This window comes from Scardinius erythrophthalmus (assembly GCF_964197995.2).
Source record: "Scardinius erythrophthalmus genome assembly, chromosome: 20".
Lineage (NCBI taxonomy): Eukaryota > Metazoa > Chordata > Actinopteri > Cypriniformes > Leuciscidae > Scardinius > Scardinius erythrophthalmus.
The window spans coordinates 36681682-36691789 of record NC_138240.1 but is presented as its reverse complement, the minus strand read 5'-3'; the positions used below and the strand labels follow the sequence as shown (position 1 = coordinate 36691789).

General features: G+C 40.8%; 1 protein-coding gene across 1 annotated transcript; it reads right to left on the bottom strand.

Annotated features, from left to right (window-relative positions):
• Positions 1-252: 252 nt before the first annotated feature.
• Positions 253-7340, bottom strand: LOC308680503 (nuclear factor 7, brain-like). The gene is made up of 6 exons (XM_081348640.1): positions 6690-7340; positions 3705-3800; positions 2168-2398; positions 2068-2090; positions 1868-1986; positions 253-1155 (listed from the first exon to the last, which is right to left on the bottom strand). Exons 1-6 carry the CDS (start codon positions 7089-7091, stop codon positions 677-679), a joined length of 1350 nt encoding a protein of 449 aa, XP_081204766.1. The 5' UTR covers positions 7092-7340; the 3' UTR covers positions 253-676.
• Between the last annotated feature and the right edge of the window lie 2768 nt (positions 7341-10108).

The window sequence follows — 10108 nt, the reverse complement described above, 5'->3', positions numbered from 1 at the left end:
ACGAAAGTTTAATGTGTTTTAGGAAGGAGTGTTCCAGTGCACCTATACACCCAGTCTACTGGTGTTTGGGAAAGCGAAAGAAACCTAAAATTCTCGGGACAGCAGCATTTGTCCAAAATTTAATCTTAACCGTTCTATTTCATCAGAAACGATCTGTAAACAGGGCTTTAAGTGTAAAATACCGAACTTGTCCTTTAAGAGTATCTTGAGTTTAATTTAAATGCCATTTCTTTCCACTATTACCATTGTTCTTGTATTCAAGAGAAGGAAAAAACAAACAAACAAAAAAACATTGCAGCTGTGTTTTATATTCTTTAATGTACCAGAAGAAATGTATTATTTGAAATGAATCTGTTTTTATGTTCCCTTAAATGTGGTACTCATACAACAAAGCTTTACAACAGGTTAAATATAGGCTATATAAAATCTTTATAAAGAAAATGTACCAATTATTTCTGTTACAAATAAAATGAGTATTAAGTGGAATATAAATGAAAACTTCTTGTTTATTGATCTGAGTGTTGCTGTAGTGCTGGATATCAGTCATGTGATCATCACGGCCCAATCACAGCCACCGTACTGATATTCAGATCAACAGCACTCTTACTCATGTGATATGGATTAAATATTGGAAACATGATGAAAGCAGGAAGATCCAGATCTACAGGAGTGACGTTTATTGACTATTGACCGGTAAGATCCTCAGAGAGCCAGAAAATTGACACCGGAAGAATGGGACGAGTGTGTGAGTGAAGGTGGCTGTCAATGTGTGTAGATGTGTGTTAGTTACAGGTTTAGAGAACGACACCGTTCCTCCGTCATAGTCCAGATTCACTCTCACACGATCAAGCTTCTGATCAAACCTGTACTGATCATACTCCACACTCCAGACATCAGCGTAGAAGAAATCATGTCCCTTCCTCCGTGTTGATGCGTAAGATACTCCAAGAGTCCAGTCTGAACTATCTTTAATCTCCACATCCCAGCAGTGTGTTCCTGAGTTAAAACCCTCTGAACCCAGAACACACTCATAATAGTCAAATCTCTCTGGATTATCAGGAACAGGTTGAAAGTTCTCGCTGTATGTCACACTGGTCAGATCATCAGACAGGTAAAGAAGTTCAAAAGCCGTGTTTGGATCCAGAATCACAGGAGCTGATGAGACACAATCAACAGATGCTTTTATTCTGATCTTCATATAATGATCAAGAGTGAACCCAACACAGATTATTATGAATTATGACACTCGTCCTGTTGATCAAACACATTTTCCTCTGATCACTGTCAGTGCTGTTATTAGTTTCACACTCGTTTTTATCATCAGCGTTTAAAGGCATCAACTACAAACATTAAATATGAGATTCAGACATTTGTGTCCATCAAGAGAAACTTGGTATCGTTCATACTTACAAGCAGCCTTTAAAGTAACATCATTTGCAGCTGTCAAGCCACTCCCTAGCAACTAAACAGAGTACCCTCGCAACTGTTCAGCAAGACCTATATCTCTGCTATAGAACATCGTAGAGACATGGTGGTTGGCTCCTTTGACTAATGCTAGCAAACAGGATTTCCATCATGCTACACATGCTAGCAGAATAGCTTCATGCTAATAGCAATTAGCTAAGTGTTAAAACTTGTCAACAATGCTAACTAAAACGCAGTAGCAGCATGCTAATCATGTTAGCACCATGTTCACAACATGCAAGAAACGTGGTGATCTATCTATCTATCTATCTATCTATCTATCTATCTATCTATCTATCTATCTATCTATCTATCTATCTATCTATCTATCTATCTCATGAAGAGCCTCTAACTCTCCACCCATCCATCATGTCCAGCTCAGATCTCCTGCAGTCAGACTCACTGTTTTGGACGATGTCCTGCATCTTCTTCCAGACTCTGAACGGCAGGTTGCCCAAGTATGGTGGCACATGAATCAAAGCTCCAGAAGCCATCTGTGGATCCGGCTGTGAGCTCTGGACTCTGGAAGAACATTCAGGAGTCAGAACTGCAGTGGCTTTGGATCAGAACCAGAGAGACCAGAGACAGGAGCAGATCACTCACCTTTCCATTGAGACTGGAAACTCCTGCAGAACAAACACACCATTTATCATCAAGAACTCAATCAATCATCAATCAATCAACCAATGATCTGAAATCAGACCTTCAGAAAGCAGACGTCATTGGCTTTCATCATCTCCTCCATGTCTTTGATTGTGTGTGAAAGAGCTGAGATGTGTGTGTTCATCTCCTCCAGCTTCTCCTTCATCCTCTGCTTCTTCTGCTCCTCTTCCTCCCTCAGTGCAGTGACTGTAGCTTCTTCTTCATCTCTGAGAAACTGATGAAGCTTCTCAAACTGCTGTTTAATCTGACGCTCTGTGTGCTCAGCTTGAGACTGAAATCAAAGCACATTCACTTCAATCATCTCAATCGACACACATCATTAATATCCAAGATAAACTCGGATACCCGACATAAAGCGGATCCAGAAGCAGATTGCTGCTAGTCATTTACCGAAATAATAAACTGGAATACATTATATCAGATCATAACTGTATATAGTGATTGTGGCGAGCACGACGAGGTCGAGGGCCGTGGGAGGACGGCGCGAGGCCGGTGGCGTGATTGATAATGAGCGGCACGTGCGCGACGCACCGGTCTCGCATATGGAATTAATTTTGTTCCAATAATAATGAACGTAACTTTTCAAGAAACTAATTAAAATATAAATTGAAACTGAATAAAATATCTTTGAAACTGAAAAAGAATAAATCGCAGGCAAATTTTTTGACTTCGTTTTTAATACACTGCATGTTTTGCTAACTATTTCTCATATTGCGTTCGCTGATCTGAACTTACAAATGCGCTTCCAGAGTTTTCATTTACGCTTTTGAAGTTTTCGCTTACGCTTCTGGAGTTTTCGTTCGCTGTTCTGACACATTTCTCTCGTGGGGGCGGGGCTAGTAGCAGTGCGTTCTCATTGGCTACTGAGGTTTTTATTGACAGCTTCTTGACCAGGAAGTGAAGACGTCAGTGCTGTGTTTATATGTGGATTTGAGCGTCTTAAGCACAGCTTTCTATTTCATTTTAATGATATTAAGTTAGGTTTGTTTTTTAATTTTATCTGTATTTACCTGCTGCTACTACTTTGTCGACAGAAGCTTTTAGGAGCACAAGAGATCTATTCAGTCTATTCAGGTGTAATTGTACATTAAAGTACTGTATAATACTTAAAATATTGTATAGTGTCCAATGTTTTCGGAGAATATTTGTTTATTCCTGATGATTCTTTTGCATGTTAGGCTCTGATTAGGTTGAGCTGTTATAAGTCATTCTTATTCAGTTTCAATTTATATTTTAATTAGTTTCTTGAAAAGTTACGTTCATTATTATTGGAACAAAATTAATTCCATACTCGCATCTCTCACGGAGGAGCGGAAGCATAAAGGAGGAGCGACGACAGTGAACAGGGAGAGAGGAACAGGCCGGTGTTTTAGTTGATGTGTTGTTTCTGTTTTGTGTGGCCAGCAGTCGTCCGTGAGGGGCTGCTGGCTTTTACTTTCATTTTGTATTTGGTTTATTTTTATCATTAAAATGTTGAATGTTCGCCGGTTCCCGCCTCCTTCTTCCCGTAACATCTGAACTCCGTTACAGTGATCCAACAGCTGTAAGGAAAATGACTCTCGTTTCTGTTTCCTCACCTTGATGTGTTGAACTGTTTCCTCAAACTCTGCTTTCATTTCTTCATTGCATTTAAGTTTCTCTTGTAAGGACTTCAGTGCTGTATTGATCTTCTTCTAGAATTGAACAAAAATGCATTAAAACACCAGATTACAGTGAAGAGAAGACAATACAGTGATATGATCATATAATGCAGTGGAAAAAACATTTGCCCCCATCCTGATTTCTTCTGTTTTTGTGTACATCTCATTCTAAATTGATTCAGAAATGAAAATAAAACAAAGTACCATAAAACAAAGGCAACCTGAGTAAACAGAAAGGAAAGTAAATTTTGTAAATGACAATGTTATTTATTGAAAAAAAAAAAAAAGTTATACAATACCAACTGGGCCTGCGTGAATTTGCCCCCCATAGTTACTAATTCCTCAGATCTATGAAACTGCATTTATAATGTAGTTCAGATGAACTAAACACAACCAGTCCTGATCACTGCAGCCCTGTTCAATCAGATCAACACTGAATACTGAAGCCTGATTGGTTCACGTCAGTGAATTATGCTTCGACAGCTAAAGCTGACTCGCTGCTTCTCCTCTGGGCTATCCGGCAACTCTTCAAAAGCCAATGTCACTATTAAAAGAGCAAATTTGAGCGACATTTGTTGCAAAATGCCGTGCCACGAGTGTTGCTCCTGCAGGGCTCCCTGCTGCCCTCATCTGGAGCGAGTGCCATGGTTTCATTTGGCGGCTCCGAGGAGGACTTTGATGACGCTATGTCTCTGGCTGCCTCTAAAGCGGAGGACTGAGCGAACTCTGCCGATAACTCCCCCCAGCCCCCCACCACAGTTGCGACTCTTCAACCCCTCTCTGCCCGGAGCCAGGCTTCGGAAGCTATTACCGTCGTGTCAGATTGGGTTTTAGAAATAATCAAACGGAGTTACTTGCTCCCGTTCTCTCGCAGGCCCCCTGACACTTCAGTCTTGGACATCAATGCTCACGTCCTCCAAGGCCCATCCTTGGTTTGTCTGATGTCTGAACCGCGCTCTGATAAGACTGCCGTTCAGAAAGCTAACTTTGAAAAAAATCCTCTCACAGATCTGATTGTTTTTTATCAGTGGATCTGGAGGATGCATACATTCATAGCCAGATAGCCACTCATCACAGTTCTTGAGATTAACGTTCGAAGGGGTGGCTTACCAAAATAATACAGTCCTACCATTCTGACTGTCTCTTACTCCGCATGGTAAGAGACAGAGGGGAGTTTGTATCCTGAATTATCTCAATGATTGAATTACAACACTGGTTGAAGGAGTGTGGATCGAAGGCCGTCTCATTCTCAGGGTGACCTATGGCTGTATTAAAGCCCTGGTCCCCTGGAAATCGCCCCATCTGTTTCAATTGGGGTGAACTGGGCTCGGTTTGTAGTCGTGGGCCCTATGTGACGAATGTTTTGGTTCATTTTTGTAAATGTAAAATGTAAAATTTTACAAGAATGTAAAAATGTTTTGGTTCATTTTTGGTGTGCGCCAGAAAGATCTTGAAGGAGAGATCATGCCATATCTTTCAATGGCATGATATTTTGTAGTCATTTTGAATGTACACAAATAAAAATATACATTTTACTGTTTCAAATGATGTCATATTATCTGTATGACTATAAATAACTTAGTGTTAAGTTATTTCCCAGCAGTGGAACAAATCCAAGTGATGGTGCTCGCGCATCGCGCTCTCACACAACATAGTATCATTTCTGGCGTTGCTTCATATCGCAGACTGCTCATTATCAAAATGAAACACAGTCAACCAAACATATAAAAAGTTATTCTGCCTAATTTAATTGGTCTGTTGTACAATATAAAGGGCAAGCTGTGCCGCACAGTCCTACTTGTTATTCCAAACATTTCCCTTAATTGCTGCGAAGACGCTGATTTAGCCTATACGTGTATATTGGGACTCAACTGAAGTATGACGCCTTCTTTAAATTAATAGTTAGCATCCACATGTTACATTGCATATATGAAAACTTTTGACTGAATGAGAGATGCGCGACTATTTCGATTTAAATAAATTTGTTTAGGCTTGGTGTTTATAATAGGCTAAATATTGTTTGTAATAAAGGGCACAATATGGGCTATTTTTATAGGCTATGTAGCCTATATATTATTTTATTATACATGGCTACTTATTTTTCATTCTTGTTGTTTTCTGCATTCATTTAAGGATTTGTCATACAGTAAGGGAAAGTAAAATAGGCTACACATAGCCTACATGTTAATAGTATTTATCATGTAAATGTTGTATTTTATTTACAGGTCTTATATACACTATTGCTGAATAGACTAATATTAAAATGCGTTTTTTTATGATGATTTGACGCGCGCGCGTTTCTCTCTCAACATGATCCGGTGTGACTTGCAAATACGGTCAGTTAAAAAATGTTGCTGTATTATTACAAAATGCATAGAGTGGAGACCATTTGGGCAAAAAAACAAACATATTGTGTTCATTACCCCCAGCCACATTTGGGCTTAATCACTGTTTTATTAGGGGGTCCTTGGAAATGTATTTAGGTGTAGACAAAATCAGTTATGTTTATTTCATAAATATGAATGTACCTTGCATCTCCCGGACACTAGCCGTTAGTCTACTTCTTTGGCCTATTTTTTTTAGCTGGCCAATTCTCAAAATCTGTGTGGAAAAGCTGTGGCGCGCACGGAGAGAACGCACAATGGCTTTGCTTTGGAAGTTTTTGTTTATTTTTATTTGAAGAGTTCAGATGCAAAAGCCATCTGAAATTTTCTTCTAGAATGATCATTTTTATCAAGCTCGTATATTTAAGTTCAGTAAATTCACTTAAATGGCAATGAAAACTAAGTTTACTCAGTTACCTCAGTTACTGATGCAATGCTCATGATCTCAGGGAACTGAGGATACGTTAGTAACCGGAACGATCTGTGTTTGTGACTCGTTATGGTTCTTTACATGTGAATCAAGAAACATTTGTCTTACCTTATATGATGAAACCACTTCACTGATGGGTCTGAATTTATGATTGTCATGTTGTTTTGAATCTCTGCACACTAAACACACAGGCTGTTTGTCCTTCAGACAGAAGAGTTTGAGTTTCTCACTGTGTAAACTGCAGATCTCCTCAGACCCGGATGAACGCCTCTCATTTCTCTCCTTCAGCAACGACTCACACAAGTTTTTTAACACAAGATTAACTGTAGGAGGATCTCTTGAGGATCTTTTCCTGCAGACAGGACACTCCTGAGATTCCTTGGTTCTCCAGAACTGTTGAAGACACTCTTTACAGAAACTGTGACTACATGATAAAATAACAGGAGCCTTGAAGATTTCACGACACACAGGACAAGAAAGTTCTTCTTCAGATACATTTAGTGAAGCCATTTTCACTGTTTGAGCTCCAGCAATCTAAACTTTACTTTCACTTTCTGAACGACGGCATAACAAATAAATCACCATGAGAATCACAAAGATCAGAAACAAACTTGTTCAGAAAGAAACTTCTCAAATTCCTCTGTAAAGTTGTTCCCTTCGTACGCCACTGATCGCTGATTCTTTATTGCTTTTGTCGAGACAAAGTCCATATGGCAGAAAAGAGAAATAACAAGTCTGTCTCTTCCTGGTTAGTGTTGTAAGAGGGTGGAGCTTCTGATCAAGTTGGTGTGTTGAAACAAGTCAAAGAACAACATCAGGACTTCATGTAAAATTTTATCAAAATGTATTCAAAATTAACTTGCATTGAAACGTTAAGATATAACACTATAAAGCCTTGGATAAAACACAAAAGAACAATGAAAATACTCATATACTCAAATAATAAAAATAAAAGATCTCAAAACTCAAAAACTTATATGTGTTTTATTTATTACTTACTTACTTATGCCCTCCACCCCTCCCGGGGTATGGGCCGCCAAAGGTAGACCTCCAGAGATTTCTGTCCTGGGCCATTCTTTCTAGTTGACTCCAGTTAAAGCCCATCCTTGTGACGTCTGCGTCGAGTTCGCATCGCCATGTGCTTCTTGGGCGGCCTCGCTTCCACTTGCCTTGAGGGTTCCACCTGAGAGCCTGCCTGGTGATGTTTGTTGGTGGTTTGCGAAGGGTGTGCCCTATCCAACCCCATCTTCTCTTCCAGATTTCTACCTCCACTGGAAGTTGGCAGGTCCTTTCCCATAGATTGGTGTTACTGATAGTGTCAGGCCAACGAATGTGGAGAATCCTTCTGAGACAGGTGTTGATGAAGGTTTGGATTTTACTGTTGGTGGCTTTGGTTGTCCTCCAGGTTTCAGCGCCGTACAGCAGTACTGATTTCACGTTGGAGTTGAACAGTCGGATCTTGGTGGTCAAGGTCAGCTCTCTGGAAGCCCAGATGTTCTTGAGCTGGATAAAGGCGCCTCTTGTTTTACCAATCCTTGCCTTGCCTTTTATTTATTGCTCTTCTTTATTTGTAAGTTTCTCCAGTGTCTGTCATGATCCAATCTTTCTTAAAATGATTTCTTCTCATGCTGAAGTTTCAGTGATAAACACTCCTCTGTTTATCATGCTGATTGTCAGTGTTTGGAGAAACAAACAGATTAACAGATTAAAATTCCTGAATAAACAGGAGAAATGGATATGTGACAAAAGTTTGTCTCTCAGGGATCACTCGTCAGCACCTTTATTAATACTTATGTAGTATTACTTATTGATTATTAAAAAAAACTCACATCATTAGCATAAAAACATTTCTTAAATATAATTATTTTTTATATAGTTATATATCTATTAAAAATACTGATATTCTGGTCTATAACTCCTCCCCGAACATCCCGCTGTCCTGTATCTTGCTCTCTCATTGGCTATAGGTCAGTCAGAACACATTTCACACAGCAGGATTTTGAATCGCTGACAGGTCCAGATATAAAGCATGCCAAATATCTCACGGGTGTCGGCGACTCATCTGCGATTCTCTCAGATCTCTCTCAGTGTCCCCAAATAAGCAAGCCAGAGGTGACAGTAGCAAGAAACCCAAACTCCATCAGTGACAGAATGGAGAAAAAACCTTGAGAGAAACCAGACTCAGTCGCTCAGTTCTCCTCTGGCCAATGAACGAACAGTGTATGATTATGATTCAGGCAGCATTACAGGTCAGAAGTCAGATTGGATCGGAACATTCAGAATATTTATCCAGTTCAATCTAATTGAAGATCAGATTCATCACATCGGTATGGAGACGAGTTTGTTGAGGATCAGTGCCGATGGCTGTCTTCACAGGGGAGAGTCTAGTTGACACGGTCTCTGCTGACACTTCAGGGCTGCGTTGTGGTCGTGTCTAGGCGCAGGTCCACCATCTGATCTTGATACGGCCTAGATCCGGCTGACTACATCATGCGTTGTGGTCGTGTCTAGGCGCAGGTCCACCACCTGATCTGGATATGGCCCGGATCCGGCTGACAACATCATGTGTTGTGGTCGTGTCTAGGCGCAGGTCCACCACCTGATCTGGATACGGCCCGGATCCGGCTGACAACATCATGTGTTGTGGTCGTGTCTAGGCACAGGTCCTCCATCTGATCTGGATACAGCCTGGATCCGGCTGACTACATCATGTGTTGTGGTCGTGTCTAGGCGCAGGTCCACCATCTGATCTGGATACGGCCCGGATCCGGCTGACTACATCATGTGTTGTGGTCGTGTCTAGGCGCAGGTCCACCATCTGATCTGGATACGGCCCGGATCCGGCTGACTACATCATGTGTTGTGGTCGTGTCTAGGCGCAGGTCCACCATCTGATCTGGATACGGCATGGATCCGGCTGACTACATCATGCGTTGTGGTCGTGTCTAGGCGCAGGTCCACCACCTGATCTGGATATGGCCCGGATCCGGCTGACAACATCATGTGTTGTGGTCATGTCTAGGCGCAGGTCCACCACCTGATCTGGATATGGCCCGGATCCGGCTGACAACATCATGTGTTGTGGTCGTGTCTAGCGCAGGTCCACCATCTGATCTGGATACGGCATGGATCCGGCTGACTACATCATGTGTTGTGGTCGTGTCTAGGCGCAGGTCCACCATAAAAAATACCGCAAAAGTAATGAATGTGTCAAATATAGCATTGAGACATTTGAATAGTTTATTGATAAAGTGTTTGTTTTTGTGTGTCAGTGTTGGGCTGCAAAGATGAAGTTGACGATGCTCACTCTTCGCAGTGAACGCACCTATAGAGAGAAATGCACACTTCATACGGATTACATGCATATGCTAGTCGGTTTATTTTCGTTTTGAATTGTTTTGTTTAAAAGTAGACAATTCAAGCTTTCTATAAGGAATAACTAATGGAATATTTTTAAATTCGCTAATAATCGGGTGACCAGATCGCAAACCAGAATTCAAAGCCGAAAAAGCTTTTATGGGCTCACG